The sequence below is a fragment of the Oratosquilla oratoria genome, chromosome 15 (assembly GCF_046742065.1).
Source record: "Oratosquilla oratoria isolate Oo_2021 chromosome 15, ASM4674206v1, whole genome shotgun sequence".
In the NCBI taxonomy this organism is placed as follows: domain Eukaryota; kingdom Metazoa; phylum Arthropoda; class Malacostraca; order Stomatopoda; family Squillidae; genus Oratosquilla; species Oratosquilla oratoria.
In genome coordinates this window covers 5,868,171-5,886,152 of record NC_134791.1, presented here as the reverse complement: position 1 = coordinate 5,886,152, position 17,982 = coordinate 5,868,171, and the positions used below count along the sequence as shown (strand labels likewise).

At 40.0% G+C, this 17,982-nt stretch overlaps 1 protein-coding gene across 6 annotated transcripts in view; it reads left to right on the top strand.

Moving 5' to 3' along the window:
* The window catches only part of LOC143033271 (transmembrane ascorbate-dependent reductase CYB561), a 116,943-nt gene extending 98,961 nt beyond the window's left edge, over window positions 1-17,982 (top strand). For all 6 annotated transcript variants that reach the window (XM_076198513.1, XM_076198511.1, XM_076198512.1 and 3 more), the window contains 5 exons: window positions 9,410-9,555; window positions 11,814-11,951; window positions 12,312-12,520; window positions 13,701-13,855; window positions 14,953-17,982. In XM_076198513.1, the coding sequence (XP_076054628.1) occupies window positions 9,489-9,555; window positions 11,814-11,951; window positions 12,312-12,520; window positions 13,701-13,855; window positions 14,953-15,118 (735 nt within the window). In that variant the 5' untranslated portion in view covers window positions 9,410-9,488 and the 3' untranslated portion in view covers window positions 15,119-17,982. The remainder of the gene's footprint in view (window positions 1-9,409; window positions 9,556-11,813; window positions 11,952-12,311; window positions 12,521-13,700; window positions 13,856-14,952) is intronic.

Sequence of the window (17,982 nt, the reverse complement as noted above, 5' to 3'; positions counted from 1 at the left end):
AACAATAAAAACTTCCTCCCTCTCTTTCTCTTTTTCTCTCTTTCTCTTCGTTCCTCACCCTCTTTTTCTATCTCTTCGCCCCTCAACCTCTCTTTTTATCTCTTCTCCCCTCACCTCTCTTTCTACATCTCTCTTCGTCCCTCACTCTCTTTTCTCTCTATCTTCGTCCCTCACTCTCTTTTTCTCTCTTCGCCCCTCATCTTCTCTTTTTTCTCTCTTTTGCCCCTCACCCTCTCTTTCTGTCTCTCTTCGTCCCTCGCTCTTGCTCTCTGTCTCTCTCTTTCTCTCTCTCGATGTGTTCATTAAGTGACACTCCTAATTTAGTTAGAATCGATATGGCCTCCTGATTGGGGTGGGTGGGGGTGGGGGGAGAGGGTGTGTGTGTACGTATACGCCTCTGTACGTACGAACATACGTACATATGTGATCTACCAATGATTAACACACACACACACACACACACACACACACACACACACACACACACACACACACACACACACACACACACACACACACACACACATACATACTCACACCTCTCTCTCTCTCTCACAAACACACACCCCCTTCTGTGACATGTAGCACTTCCCCCATGTATGTTCGCACGTACACACGCATATAGTACACATGCCCTGCCGCCCGTCCCCTGAAAAGCTAAGAAGGGGTAAGGACCCCCCCCCTTTTTTTTTTTTTTTTTGAAGACTTTTGTACATTAAGGCTGCCGTCAGGTGATTTTATTCAACTTGGAGAAGCACCCCGTCCCACACCCTGTCCTTACTCACAATAGGGGGGGAAGGTCAAACCGATACAGGCTACAATTGCACAATATTTCTTCTTTATTTCGCCTGATGATCAGTGTACGAGTATGTTAGGAAACCCGTCCTTTGAGAGACGTGGGATTGTCCACAATTGTGGACAGAAGCGCTGGTAAACTACATTCCATAACAACAACAGCCCTTTGAGGGCGAGAATAGAATTGCTTATTCTGTCCGACGCCAGACAATTTTATTCAGGTTGAAGGAAGCCCAGTCTCGAGTTCGATCCCTGACCAGTACCGGGGACTGGCTGTCCGAGCACAGAGGGCAAAGGTGATTGGGTTGTGGCGCACATAGGTACCACGTCACTCTCTCTATCTCTCTCTCACTCATTCTTTCAGTCTCTCAATTTCTCTATTGATTTCTGTTATCCTTGAACTATGTAAAGGCGTAATTGCATCTTGTAAAATGCCACTTGAATAAAATTTGTTGTGGTATATATATTGAGCATGCAATCTCATCTCTCTCTTTCTCTCTCTCTCTCTCTCTTTCACTCTCTCTCTCTCTCTCTCTATATATATATATATATATATATATATATATATATATATACACACATAATAAAACCTATAGATTGCACGCACACATGCATGACGCGCGCGCGAACACACACACACACACACACACACATACACACCTACACACCTACGTACATATGCCCGGGGTCAACTCCATATTTGTATGCTCGAAATATGCAAGTATAAGGCCTCATAGTACTGAAAATACAACTGGGTAAATACACACACAGACACACACAGCTTTAATGCTTCTCTTGAACTGTCATACGTTGCTGCCCCCTTGAGCAAGGGGATGTGTGTGTGTGTGTGTGTGTGTGTGTGTGTGTGTGTGTGTGTGTGTGTGTGTGTATGTATAACAAAGGCCGAGGTTCTTAAGTTTATTGCTTAGTGGCGCACCAACTCTACAGTCAGTGTTGTGTAAGTTTAGTACCTATTCCACTGACATGGAAGTACACATTTGTCATAATATTAGTACGAATATGTGCGTCCATGCGCGTGTAATAAAAATAATAATAATAATAATAATAATAATAATAATAATAATAATAAATTTAAATACACAATTCCGCGGCGCACTTAGGATCTATTCGCGGCGCACAGTTTGAGAATCGCTGTTTCAAGTCCACATCATTTCCCTTAAATCGGTCCCTATATACGAGCCCTGACCTCTCATCCGGAAGGGTAGTAGCTGTTGGTCATAAGCCCAACACGTGATTTACGATTATTTTATCACAGGATGCACACCCCCTCCCGGTCATTGTTATCATATCTGTGGTTGATAATGATGAATCCGGGGGGGGAGGGTCCTCAGCATGTGATGCTAAAACAGGAAGACCCTCTCTCCTCTCTCTCCCTCCCTCCCCCTCCTCTCTCTCCCTCTCCTCTCCTCTCCTCTCCCTTTCTCTATCTATCTCTATCTCTCTGTTTATTAGTGTACCTTTCCATCCCTTCCATCCTTGTTTCTTTAATTTTCAAATGCGTTTTATCGCCGGGAGCCGCCTAGCTATTTTATTCAATATCTGGCACCCGAGGAAGGTGAGAGGGAGGGGGGGAGGACCTTGCTCGGCTCCAACGGCGAGACCTCCAGGGATTGGGGCCACAGGGAGAGAGAAAAAAAAAGTGAAATAAGTTTGTGAAATACTGATGGAATCATAAAACTTTTGTTGCTCCTCTCTCCCTCTCCCTCTCCCTCCATCTCTCTTTCTCCCTCTCTCCCTCTCCCCTCCCTCTCCCTCTCTTTCTCCCTCTCTTTCTCCCTCTCTCTCTCTCTCTCTCTCTCTCTCTCTCTCTCTGTATGCCACTATTGCAGTGACAATACCCTGAGGAAACTGATATATATCACAAACACAGTGATGCCCAAGTCACCTAAGGTTCTGAGGTGAACTGTAAGCTGCCCGGGGGGCCATTACTGGATGCCTCTCCTAACCACTGCACCCCGGCGAGGGTTCGAACCTCCCCCAGTAAAGAGCTTAAGCTACCAGGCCCGGGCGAGACTCGATCTGCCGACCCCGTGGTTGTGAGGCCAGCACGTTACCATTGTACTACCCAGAAGGCTTGTTGCTCGTTGTAGCACAGTACCCTTTTCCCGTTTTCTGTGAATGGATACGCGACAACACGTTTTCTATTTTCTTAAAGAAAATGCAAAAAAAAAAAATTAAGTGTAAATCCTTTATTTACATATTAAGTGAGTCTACCATTGTGTTCCAATAATTGTAAGTTATGTGCACCAAAGTTATTATTTGTTTAGACATTGTGCTGTTTTGTATTTTTTCATATTACATTGATCTGATTAAAAAAATACTTCATTTATCGACATGCTTTTGTTTATATATATATATATATATATATATATATATATGTATATATATTTCATATATTTATTTATTTAATCTATTATTATTTTTAAGTATATAATTGACCCTCCCCCCCGTTCCAGCGGTCGATTGAATGCATAATTCAGTTTAAACTAATAACGTTAAGCCCCCTAGGGGAGAAAGGAGGGGGATTATACCTCCCCTCCCGTGCGCTGCAGCAGTCAACTGTGGGGGGAGAGGGTCCCCCTCGCCTGAATAAAATCGTCTGGCGACAGTCACAAAGTCTGCCACCGTGACCCATTGAGCTTCGCACTCGCGTTTCTATGGACCAAATGGTCTCCTGTCGGTGTGTTCTGCCACTGCAGTTCCCCGTAACATTTGGGTCTGGCTGTCCGGGTACCTAGGACCAAGATGGCGTCTAGAATACGTCAGCTTGAAACTAGAGTGGTACTTAGTGTTTTTTTAACTACTTATCTAGTTACTTGACTAGCGCCTCTAGGAATATAGGGCTGGTGCTGTTCTAGAAAGACGTTGCTCTCATAACAGTCACGTAAAGGTTTGTCTAGGGTTCTCTTCGCACGTATCGACTTTTCGCCGTGCACGACACGACGTAGTGCTCTTAAATAAGCATGGGTGTTGATGGATGCTTTTGCACGTGGTCGTGACGTGTGAAAAACGTCCATAGACACCCATAGTTATGCGAGAGCACGACGTCCTGTCGTAGGAGGCGCACGGCAAAAAGTCGATGCGTGTGAAACGAGTCTCAGAAGATAAATATCATTATTGTGTTTAGAAAATGAATTGGTATCTCCTCTCTCTGTCTCTCTCTCTCTCCCTCCCCCCTCTCTCTCTCTCTCTCTCTCTCTCTCTCTCTCTCTCTCTCTCTCTCTCTCTCTCTCTCTCCCTCCCTCCCTCCCCCTCTCTCCCTCTCTCTCTCTCTCTCTCTCTCTCTCTCTCTCTCTCTCTCTCTCTCTCTCTCTCTCTCTCTCTCTCTCTCTCTCTCTCTCTCTCTCTCTCTCCCCTCACACACACACACACACACATACATACATATGTGGTAGCGTTCGCAACCGCTACTTCAGCGGTCCGACTTCGAGTCTCGCCCAGGGCTGAAATAATTTCAATATCCCTGCTGTGCGAGCCGGCACTCCAACCTTCGTGGTCGGGGAATTGAGTGTGTTTGGGTTTAAGGTCATAGCATTATCCGAACATTGGGCATATATGAGCTCTAAACTCTCATCCGGGAAGGTAATAACTGTCGATCACGAGTAGTCCAACACATGAATCAAAACCATGGTCAATCACACACACACACGCGCACACACACACACACACACACACACACACACACACACACACACACACACACACGAGCACGTGCAAAATCGTCCATAGGCACCCATGGTTATTTGGGAGCACGACGTCTTGCCATAGACGGCGCTCGACGAAAAGTCGATACGTGCGAAACGAGCCTTGGTCACTTTGGCGAATTGATTTTCTTGGGAGAAGAGACTAAGGGCCCTTACTTGGAAAACATTTCTAGAAAACAATGTTGCCTAGTACTCTGGTTAGATATGTCTAGATGACTAGATTGTTTGCATTATATATATATATATATATATATATATATATATATATATATATATATATATATATATATTTGTGTGTGTGTGTGTGTGTGTGTATAAGGGAGTAAAATTAAATTCTAATTTCTAATGGTAGAGAGCTGAATAAAATCGCCTGAGTGGGCCTTATCATGCAAAGACAGGTTTCCATCCCCCCCCCGCTTGTCCCCCCTACCCCCACCCTTCGTGTGTGTGTGGGGGGGGTAGGGGTAAGAGGAAAAGGGGCACCTCCCCGCCCCCTGATAGAGGGAAATACCTTCGCGTTCTTTCCCACAAGATTCCGAAGAATTCGAAGGATCTTGGTAAAGAGGCGAGACGTGTGCCGGGAGTCGGGGGTGGTCGCTCAGGCGTCGTGTAAGTTGAGGAATTCTATAGGGAGTTCGGTCGGTTCAAAGGTGTGTTGAATCCTCTTTACTTCGGATTGAATCTCGTCAATCTTTGGGTTGAATTCCCTCTACTTGGGATTGAATTCCCTCTGCATGGTATTGAATCCCCTCTACTTGGGATTGAATCCTGTCTATCTTTGGGATGAATCCCCTCTATTTGGGATTGAATCCCCTCTACTTGGGATTGAATCACTTCTACTTGGGATTGAATCCCCTTTACCTGTATTGAATCCCCTCTACTTAGGATTGAATCCCTCTACTTGAGATTGAATCCCATCTACTTTGGATTGAATCCCCTCTGCTTGGGATTTAATCCCCTCTACTTCAAAATGAATCCCCAATCTACTTTGAATTGAATCCCCTCTACTTTGGATTGAATTCCCTCTATTTTGGATTGAATCCCCTCTACTTGAGATTGAATCCCGTCTACTTGAGATTGAATCCACTTTACTTTGTATTGAATACCCTCTACTTGGGATTGAATCCCCTCTACTTGGGATTGAATCCCCTCAACTTGGGAATGAATCCCCTCTACTTTGGGTTGAATCCCCTCTACTTTGAATTGAATCCCGTCGACTTGATATTGAATCCCCTCTACGTGGGATTAAATCCCCTCTACTTTGGGTTGAATCCCCTCTACTTTGGGTTGAATCCCCTCTACTTTGGGTTGAATCCCCTCTACTTAGGATTGAATCCCCTCTACTTGGGATTGAATCCCCTCTACTTAGGATTGAATCCCATTATCAAATATTCTGTCCTTATGGAGAATGCATCACAGCTACCGGGAAGTAGTTTAAGTTAATGATGTTAATCGAGTAATTGGTTAGTTTTAACTGGACATGTGTTGGGTTTTTATGCCGTTTAGCAATTATGTGTGTGTGTGTGTGTGTGTGTGTGTATGTTTAACAAGGAACTGTTCGTTCAAACTTGAAACAAATTGGTGACGAGATGAAGATTGACAAGCCATTTGGAAACAGAAAAGAACTAGACAGATTGAAATTTCCTGACTGACGTTATTAATATTATTATTGTCATTATTGGTGTCTGGATTTAGCGGTTTGAAGTCGTTTTGTGAAAACGAAGAAGGTCTAGAATATATGGACTTTCAGCATGGCTTCGTAATCAGTCCTGAAGCGGAAGATATCTCTCTTTTCTCTCTATTCTATTTCTCTTTTCTCTCTATTTATTCTATTTCTCTTTTCTCTATTTTTTCGTTCTTTTTTTCCTTTCTATTTCTTTTTCTCTTTATTTTTCTTCTCTCTCTTTTTCTCTTCTTTTTCTTTCTCTTCTCTTCTTTCTCTTCTCTTCTTTCTTTTCTCTCTTCTCTCTCTTCTCTCACTCTCTCTTCCTCTCTCTCTCCCTCCTTCACTTTTACTCTCTCTCTCGCCACCTGTTTCAGTATCATCATGTACACCTGTGGTTCCACAGGTGTACAACAGTTAAAGTCTGTGATAACATTACTTGCCCAATGTGTGTAACATATCGACATACGTACCTGTGGCCCCGGACTCAACAGAAGCGTCCGGGAGGAAAGAAATCTTCCAGGGAGACTTCCGGACATCTTCACCGGAAAGGTCAGCAACGTTGTGTGTCATTCACCAACACCAGGGTCGTGGACCACGTGCTGGTCACGTGATCGACAATGTCACCCTCACGGATGAGAGCTCGTATGTGGTCCAATCTGTGAGTAATCGTGCGACCTTGTACACACCCCACGACCATTTCCTTGCTTGAGGGGGACAGTAACAGTTTGCAGTATCTGTGTGTGTAGCTTGCTTTAATACACTAGGTTGACACATATACTATATATATGTATATGTATATATATGTATATATATATGTATATATATATATATATATATGTATATATATATATGTATATATATATGTATATATATGTATATATATATATGTATATATATATATATGTATATGTATATATATATGTATATATATATGTATATGTATATATATATGTATATATATATATATATATATATATTTATATATATATATATATATATATATATATATATATATATATGATATATATATGATATATATGATATATATATATGTATATGATATATATATATATATATGATATATATATATGTATATATATATGTATATATGTATATATATGTATATATATGTATATATATATGTATATATATATGTATATATATGTATATATATATATATATGTATGTATATATATATATATATATGTATATATATATATATATGTACATATATAAATATATATATATATATATATATTTTTTTTTTTTTTTTTTTTTTCATCTCATTCTTAGTCTGCTACGTTGTTGATCTTCCTCCTCTTCCTCCTTCTCCTCATCCTCATCCTCCTCTTCCTCCTTCTCATCCTCATCCTCCTCTTCCTCCTCTTCTTCTACCTTTTCTTCCTCCTTTTTTTATTTCAGTTGTCCGGCTAACTTTTTTCATTTTCCGCTCTCTCCACTCTCTCTTTCTCTTTCTCTTTCTCTCCTTGGAAATGACAAGAAACGTAGCAAAGGACTTGACATGTGATATCATAGTTGTGATGAAATTGTGCCCTTCTCCGTGGAGAGAAATTCTCTCTCTGTCTGTCTGTCTGTCAGATCTCCTCACAACCGAAGGGGTGCCACGGAAATTAAATGATAAAAGTTCGACTCGGTATTGAAGGGGTTACAGGCTTGTGATTGATTTGGGAATATAATTATTACACTCTACGAAGAGTCGGTCGAGAGGCTCCAAGGCTGGAGGGCACGTTTACACACACACACACACACACACACACACACACACACACACACACACACACACACACACACAGGCACGACTTAGTGTCGCGGTTGGCAGAGTCCCCGACTGTCACTACGGTGGTCCGGGTTCGAATCCTGCCCAGGGCTGAAATAATTTCAGTATCGCTGCGCTTCGGGTCGTTACTCCAACTCTCGTGGGCGGGGAGTTGGGTGTGCGTGTAAGGTCACAGTATTACCCATAGATCGGTCATACGAGCTCTGAGCTCTCATTCGGGAGGTTAATAACTGTCGATCACGAGTCCAACACGTGATCCAAGACCATGGCGAATCACACACACACACACGTTCATAACACATAATTTATAATTTAGTTTAAGACAGAAGATAGGTTTGAGTGGAGTGTGGTTGTGAATGGAAATTAAATTGACGCGGCCCGAAGGCTCCTCGTTTTCTCTATTTTCGCACGAAGGGACGACGATGGAGGGTCGCCACGTAATGAAGCCTGGGGGTAACCAGAGATGAGCACGATTCGAAATAAAAATTAAAGTCCGAATAGCGATTACCGAAAAAAAGGGACATCAACCTGCATTAATCGTAAATCGCTTTGAATGTTCGGCATTCTTAATGCGATTATACGATTCGAAAATGCGAATCCGATTAATCGGGTAATCGGACTTCCGAATCGGACTCCTCTCCTGTGGTGTTAACCAACCTTCGGCCGTTGTCTTGGTGCGTTGCTTTTGACCTGGGCAGTGGGCGGGGGCCAGGGATGGTCTCTCATCCACAAAAGAGCAAAAAATAAATAAATAAATAAAATAAACAGATGAATGTGGGAGGGATGGAGAATGGATGCCTATCTCAGCTGGCTATCTACCTTATAAGGAGGGCAAGAAGCCGTTTGTTTTATAGTGATTTTATTCTGTATTGAACGAATTTTATTGTACCCGTATTATTTTGACTTTGTAACTCGTTATTTTTTATTCATTTGATTTTATTATTTATTATTTTTCTCCAAATACAGACATGAGATAGTCTGACGATTTTTTTTTATCGAATGTGTTTTATCAGTTTCCCCCCACATTGAAAGTATTTATGTATTAGCTATTTACGTATGTATATTTATTAATTTATTTGTGTATTTGATTATTATTCCTCTGTGTACAGACATGAGATAGTCTGACGATTTTTTATCGAATGTGTTTTATTCATTTCCCCCCACATTGAATGTATTACTTATTTACGCGTGTATATCTATTAATTTATAATATTTTATTATTCCTCCGTGTAGACATGAGATAGTCTGACGATTTTTATCGAATGTGTTTTATTCATTTTCCCCCTACATTGAATGTATTATTTATTTACATATTGTATTTATTAATTTATTTGTGTATTTGATTATTTTTCCTCTGTGTACAGACATGAGATAGTCTGACGATTTTTTTTTTATCGAATGTGTTTTATTCATTTTTTTGTACAGACGTGAGATCGAGTCTGACGAAGAGAGTGGCTCGCAGTTACTTGGCTCCAGTTTGGCCGCCACCGCAGCTGCCGCCGCCATGGACAGCGTCTCCGCCGTCAACGTTCGGTTCTTCACCAAACTCTATGTCCTCACGCAACTTCTTGGTAAGTATTTATTTAATTTTATATATATATTTTGTATTTGTTATTTATATATCTATTTTATTATTATTATTATTATTATTATTATTATTGTTGTTGTTGTTATTATTATGGGTTATTATTGCTGTTGTTATTGAAACGATGCGGTAAAAAAAAAAAAAAAGCATAGCGACTCCCCCCCCCCACCTCCGTCCCCTCATGCGAAAATTAAAGACAGGGAGAAATCCCTTTGGGCTATGTCAAAATACCATCCATACACCACCATTCTCCACCCTCCGTACTCCCTGCCTACTCCATCCCCTGCTCAACAGACATTCCCTTCTTGCTGGGAGCCGTTCACCCCATCCATCCATCTCATCCTCGATCGTCTCCTCAAATTTACTGCATCCACCTATTCTTTGCACACTCGTTTTGCAGATCTTCACTCGTTCTTTCCATGTGCCCAAACTATCCCAATATATTTCATAAGCTCTGTCTACCATCTCCTTTTCCATCCCAGCTATCCTCCTCACCTCCTCGTTTCTCACTCTATCCAACCTTGTAACCCCCTAGCATACTTTTCAGACACTTCATTTCATACACTTTTAAACTTCTTTCTGGCTCTCTTAAATTCCAAGTCTCCACCCCATACAGTGTCATAGGCATAATCGTTACTTCACATAATCTTGTCTTTTCGTCCATTCCCAGATGTATATTTCTTATGACACTTGTCAATCCCCCCAAGATATTTACCTTGTTTTCTCAACTACAATTTACCTCCACCCCTACTTCTCCATTTCCTGCCACATGTGATCCCAAACATTTAAAACTATCCTTTTCCTCCAAAGTCTCTCCTTTAATACTTGTTTCCAACTCACTGTCGCCCTCTCCCCTAATAATTCTCATCACCTTACTTTTACCCACATGTACCTTCAACTTGGTCCCATTACAAACCAAACTCCATCACCAACTGCTCTAATCCCTGCTCTGACACTGCCACAGGCACAGTGTCATCCACAAACAACAACTGGCTCACCTCCCACTTCTCCCCACTAGCTATCCTTAACCATCTCCAATCCCCTGCCCACCACCCTCCCATTTACCTCCCATACCACTACATCCATGTACACATTGAACAGCCATGGTGACATGACACAGTCCTAACACAGCCCCACCTTTACCCCAAAACACCTGCTCTTTCCATTACAATCCTAACATGGGCTCTACTACTTTCATAAAAACTCCTGACTTCCCTTAACAGTCTCCGTCCACTGCCATATATCTACAATATCCGCACAGTGCTTTCCTGTCTACCCTGTTATAAGCCTTCTCCAAATCCATAAAAGCCCAAAAAAACATCCTAACCTTTTGCTAAAGCCTTCTCACAAATCTGGTCCACGCAACCCCTGCCTTTCCTAAACCTACACTGTTCCTCACCAATTACTCCCTCTGTTCCTCTACTCGTCCTCTCAAATAAAACCCTCCCATAAGCCTTTCCAACTACTCTGAACAAGCTGATCTAAAAGTACTATAGTCACATTAATCCCCATTTCCTTTGTAAAGCAGAACTATACAGTTACTCCTCCAGTCCTCCAGTACTCTTAATTTGCTGCATTGCTTCTGACCCAGGCAGTGGGTGGGAGACAGATGATGCATATAACAAGGTAACAAGGAGACAGATGATGCACATAACAAGGTAACAAAGATGGTGGATGAGAGTGGGTGCATATCTTAACTGGCGACTTACCTTAGAAGATGAAAGAAACCCTTGGTATATAGATTATTTGATTTATACACATGTACACATATATATATATATATATATATATATGTATGTATGTGTATATATATATATATATATGTATGTGTATATATATATATATATATATATATAATATATTATTATTGTTATTTTGTTTTTTTTTTTTTTTTTTTTTTTTTTTAAGACTCTTAAAAATTTTTTGCATTCTGTTTCGAATGGGATCTAGTTTCCAGTCCCCCCCCCGCTCTCTCTCTCTCTCTCTCTCTCTCTCTCTCTCTCTCTCTCTCTCTCTCTCTCTCTCTCTCTCTCTCTCTCTCTCTCTCTCTCTCTCTCTCTCTCTCTCTCTCTCTCTCAGGGGACCCCCCCTTTTCATTTTTCTCGCACATAGTAAATACCAAAATAATGGTGTACAGGTGTATTTCTACTTAGCCATCTTCTGGTAAGTGGCAGTTGGGACTTTTGTGTATGTAAGTTACGTCATTCCTACTAGATCGTCATCATTCATGTAATGTCGATGCAGGTGTGCTGTCTGTCGTCCTCATTGGGGTCTGGATTGCTCAGTTCCACAAAGGCTTCGCGTGGCAGAGTAACCCAGCCGTTGAGTTCAACTGGCACCCGTTACTCATGGTCTTGGGACTCGTCTTCTTGTACGCCAATGGTAGGTAGCACCAGAGCTTCTGTTGATGTGATAATTTTACCCAAATATTCTTGCTTCAGTGTTGCTTCGCTATGCACTCTTGATCATTTCTCAATTTTGCTCGTGAGAATTATTTGTAAGTGTGTTTTCCTGAAACACTAAGAAAATGTAACTGTAAAAACAGTAAGTACATATATGCATTGATATTTATTCCACCTGTTTTCTCTGGAGTACAGTACATTATTCAAAATCTTTATTGTATACAACATCAGCCATAAAGTGTATTCCTCTTCATTCAAACCACATTTTCACCATGAACCATGATGTTTATGAAGCGTGTTCTCCATCCAATCAATCCCTTTCCCCTTTGCATTTCAACAGGTGCCCTAATGTTCCGTGGATTCCGCACAGAACGGAAGATGAAGCTAAAGTTGTTGCATGCAGGGTTCCAGGCAGCGGCACTCATTGTGTCGAGTGTGGGACTGAAGGCTGTCTTCGACTCCCACAACCTCAAAGATCCGCCAGCTCCCAATATGTACTCCCTCCATTCATGGATTGGCCTTTCCGCAGTCATACTCTTTTGTTGTCAGGTAAGCCGTACGAACGATCCTGGGTGGGAGGGAGACAGAGGGACCTTAACAGGAGGTATTTAGCTATACTAATGACCTGTCATCCAGGAGGTGCCAAGATAAGAGGGAGGATGGAGAGGAGTGGAGTGTATTAGGGATGGAATGGGTGGGAATGGTTTTTATGCCTTTTTCATTTTGGCTACCTCCCTTGTAAGAGGGAAAAAGCCTTTGGTATATGTATGTATGTATTTAGCTATACTTGATGTTCCCACCTGTGCCCCCAGTACTACCCATACAAATTGTACAGATACCAGTAGTACCAGTAGTTCCAGTACTGCCAGTACTACTTGTATCCTAACAGTACTAGTAATAGTAATTGCCCCAAGATTCATTTAGTGGAAAACTACTTGTACTACCAGTAATACTCAGCTGCTATTGCATTTACTCTTAATAGTATTAGTAGTAGTATTAGGGGTTATTAGGCTGGATATAGAGTGAGAAACTAGGAGGTGAGGAGGAGAGCAGGGTGGAAAATGAGTAATGGGGTTGATGAAAGAGTATTGTGATGGTTTGGACACATTGAAAGAATGAGTGAAGAAAGATTAATACAAAATGTTGAAGGCAGAGGTGGATGGAGTGAACAGGAAGTGGTGACCAAGGATGAGATGGATAGATGGGGTAGAAGAGGCATTGAGAAAAGAGGATATCTGCTGAGGAAGGGGTGAGTGAAGAATGGTTGTATATGGATGATGCTGTGATGCATGGATATATGAATATTTTGACAGCCTGAAGTGATTTTCTCCCCCAGCTTTTGTGTGTCTCTCTCTCTTTCTCTTTTCTTTTGTGCATGAGGGGATGGGGTTGCCAATTAAATGAAGTGACCTTGCTGTGAATGTGCTGTCTTGCTGCATTGCTTCTGAGAGATGCAGGGATGACCTGTCATCCAGGAGGAAGCAAGAAAGTAAGGAGGGAGGGAGGAGTGGTGAGTGGGAGTGGATTTATGCCTTTGGACTTCGGCTACCTCCCTTGTAAGGGGAAAAAAAAGCCCTTGGTATTTGTATGTATTATTATTATCATCATAATTAGTCGAAATATGTTCCTTGCAGTGGGTCATGGCTACCTCCCTTGTAAGGGGGAAAAAAGCCCTTGGTATGCATATGTATTATTATTATCATTATTAGTCTAAATCTGTTCCTTGCAGTGGGTCATGGGTCTCGTGACCTTCCTCATACCAGGTCTTCGGTCCTCCCTGCGGGCAGCGTACCTGCCTGTTCACCGGTTCTTTGGGCTAGCTATCTTCGTGACAGCCCTGGCGGCAGCACTGACGGGGCTCACAGAGAAAGCCCTCTGGTCGTTGTGAGTTTGCCAATGTTGTAGTTATCCTGTCTGATCCTCCACATCATACACACAAACTCGATCAACCACCCGTCCCATCCTTGCATGTCATAAGAGGCTTACTAGATGGGATTGAAGGGAGAGATAATTGAGGTTTACCAGCATCAGTTAATCAGTCAAAGAATCCATTGCCAAAGGTCTCTTGCAGAAGACCCACAGACTCTAGGAAGCTGGCAACAGTACCCCAGGTGGGACCATAAGTCATTTAGTCTACCAATCTCACCTCCCCAAAAGTAATTTGCTGAAAGCTGTTTGGTTGTATGGATTATTGTCAGTATTATGCTATAGTTCATCCTGCCCAAGTTGTTATTATTATTGTTATTATTATTATTTTTTTTTCTTTTTTTATTATATCTATATATATATATATATATATATAATTTTTTTTTTTTTTTTTTTTTTTTTTTTTTTTTTTTTTTTTTTCCTCTCCTCCTGCCTCTGTTTTTATATGAGGAAATGAGAAGGGAAAGTTGCTATGTGAATGAAGCAATGGGGCCCTGCTACAGATGTGTTGTCTTGCTGTGTTTACACCAAGTGAATCAAATTGATTCAATTCATGAAGAATGAACACAATTCATGAATTATGTTGATTCACCACACAAATTTCAATGTAACTGTTTATACCAGACAAATTGAGTCCATTCAAATCATGCCAATTTGCCTGATGTAAATGGTTGCATTGAAACTAGTGTGGCAAATTAACATGATTCATGAATCGTGGTAATTTTTCATAAATTGACTTGATTTGATTCACTTGGTGTAAATGCAGCCTTACTGCATTGCTTCTAACCAGAGCTAAAATAGATGGAAAACAAATGGGGAACGGATGGGAGTTGATGCATGCAATGGCTAGTTACCTCCCTTATAAGGAGAAAGAAACCTTTGATATATAGATGGATAGATGATTACCTGTGAACATTTTTAGAAGCTCTGCCAAGGGATTCGAACCCTGCAGAGCTTCTAAAATTGTTCAATCTGTCTTAAACATGCACAACATGATTACCTTTCTTCATTTTTACTGCAGTGTGATCGATTACTCATCCAGGTCCTCTCAACAGGTCTTCGTCATACTCGTCCTTTGTTCCGGAGGGGATCCTCATCAATGTTATCGGATTGACCTTGATCATCTTCGGAGGGTTTGTTGTCTACTTGGCTGCCAATCCCCAGTTTCAGCGCAGAACCTCCGAAGAAGAAATACTTCTTACAGACACGGTCATGGAATAAAGTAGAAAAGTTTATCAAATATGTTCGAATGTTCCTGCATTAATGTTAGGAGTGTACTTCTGACTTCTGTGGAAGTTGTGATTGAAATAGCCTTGAAAGTAGCAGGTTCTGATGTGCGACTCCAGCCTTGTGACAATTTTTTTTTTTTTTTTTTCTTTTTCCCCGTGGTCCTATGAAATGTCGATACACAAATATATGAAGTTGTTGTCAGGTTAATGATAATATCCACTGTGCTAGTAATTTGACTGGCTACAGTGGGATTGACTGTTTCTCATATCACTACACAATTATCTTCTGAATGTTCGTATAAAGTTCAATAACTGATGCTTGTTTCTTCTTCATATCAGACAAAACTGGGTGCTTTATGAAGAAAAGAAAGATTGCAAGGTGTTATTAGTTTTTGTGTAAATATCAAAGTAGGTTTTGTATAAAGTTGCGTTCCATCTCATGATAATTCGGTAGACGTTGGTTGATTCTCCGTGCTTGAGCTAAACCTCCCATCCACTGTAGTCGAATATATAATGTACCTGAACGTATGGGCAAGATCAACCAATGAAGAAATGTTATGTAAGTTTCCAAACTCTTCATCAAAACTCTGTTTGTGCTATGTGAATGTGTACACAGGTGTGTGTGTGTGTGTACAGTGTACGTATATGAAAAAGGACACCTGCCATTACACAAGGACAAGATGGTGACCAATGATTTATATCTCCCTTTACTAATAACTCCTGTCAGTGTTTCATTTTTCAATCTATAATGTATTCCATTCCTTCATCTTTTTGTTAATGATCATCATATCTCCCTATAAGGTGGTCCTGAATAAAAATAGTGCTATGCCTACTTGAACTACGTGTCAACTTGCTCTGTACTTTTACTAGTTTAAAGGAGGTTCAACAAAGAAGTGATGATATGTTATCTTCCTGAGTATTTCAAGAAATGGGGTTTAGGAAAATATAATACACCAAAAGGCCCTTCACACACTATAAAAAACGTCACTTTAGGCCATTTTATGCTCTTGTCCAGTCACAATTTTCTTTCATTCCTGTCTCTTCCCTGCTTGATACAGTTCGCATACAATCCGTGTTGAAGACATATAAACATTTTCTCATCAATAGCATGAATATATATTGTATATACATATATTCTTAAACAGGTATTCTTTAAATAGCTTCTGAATAATAACTAAATGAAAAATAGCATACATTATATTTTTGCATCAGATGATAATCGTAGCAATTCCAAATAAGTACCTATTTTTATTTTTGAAAAAAAGAAAATGAAGTTTACAGTTTAAGATGCTGGCAAATCTTGATGAAATGTACATGTGGTTGCTCTCACTCTTGAAATTTGATCCTCTTAAGAAGAGAGGGCGAGTGAAAGAAATTAATCATCCATACTGTTGTGAAGGATATTGCACAAATTTCAGTAGCCAGTAACATTCAAATTTTCTAATCCATAAATTTGCCTGCCAGACAACATTGAATAGTGGTGAATCCAGCCTCTAGTTCCCATCCAAATATATATATATATACATATATATATATAAACACAATGAGACCTCTCATTAACAGACGTTAATTAGCTGTGTTTGTGATGTTTTCGCTGTGTTTTCGGTGTTTTTGGTGCTGTTATTTAGTGCGTACAATCACTATGCCACCCAAAAACCACTCCAAAACTCTGAAAACACCGCGAAAACACCACAAACAGCTAATTAATGTCCGTTAATGAGAGGTCTCACTGTGTATAATTTTTTTTTTCTTTCTCTCTCAATTATTATTATTTTATTTGTTTTTATTATTATTATTTTCTTTTCTTTTTCTTCTTCCTATTTTTTCTCTCCCTTGCAATTATTATAATTTTATTTGTTTTTATTATCATTTTCTTTTCTTTTCTTTTTCTTCCTCCTAAATTTTTTCTCTCCCTCTCAATTATTATAATTTTATTTGTTTTTATTATTTTCTTTTCTTTTCTTTTCTTAATTTTCTTCCTAGAGCATGGAGAAGAATTATAGTTAGGCACAAAATTAAGTCGTTACAAAAAGTATGATCATTACCACCAATATTATAACTATGTAATCATCTCCTGTGTCTGCCCCTTCCCCTCCCCTTCATGAACTCTTCCATGTTATGAAGAATCTGTTGTGGCAAGTGCCAGATTTTATTCTGACAAAGGTCAGTGCAAATTGCTGTATAAGGGATTAATGCAAATTCATTATTGACCTCTCCCTTCCTCCCCTTTTTTGATTTATGTTTATATATATATATTTTTTAATATATCATCCAGCTATTATAGTAATCACAGCAGTTCTGCTGTTTTATGCAACACTGAAAATCATGTATCTATGATGTTGGGAGAGACTAATTCTGGTGTCCAGGTTTTACCTAATATAATGGAATGTTGATGTGAAGCAAGAATAACATTATCTTCTAAACTCTGAATTTGCAGTGTAAACTTTATTTCCTTCTGTATAGAAAATTTACGAATTTCGACTTGTCACGTATGTCTTGCGATAGCGAGATTTGATACTCAAATGCTACGAAGGAAAACAAATGGTTGTAGTTGTGTGATGGGGCATGCATTCCTATTTATGTCGTGGTGATGAACTCTGGGGAAACGTGCTGTGACATGGGCAGGATTAAGTTGCCTGTGCTACTTAAGATGTTTTTTGCTATTTGATAAAAAGATTTCTAGCAAGATATGTGACAGTATTATGTAGTATATTATGTTGAATTTGTTTTCATATTGTTTTGTAATTGAATGCATTAGTCAGTATTTGCATTACATGTTTGTTTACATTGTTGTTTATATTCTACGAGTTAACGGTGTTGATATATTCTGATAGATGTTTCAATATTGATCCTTCA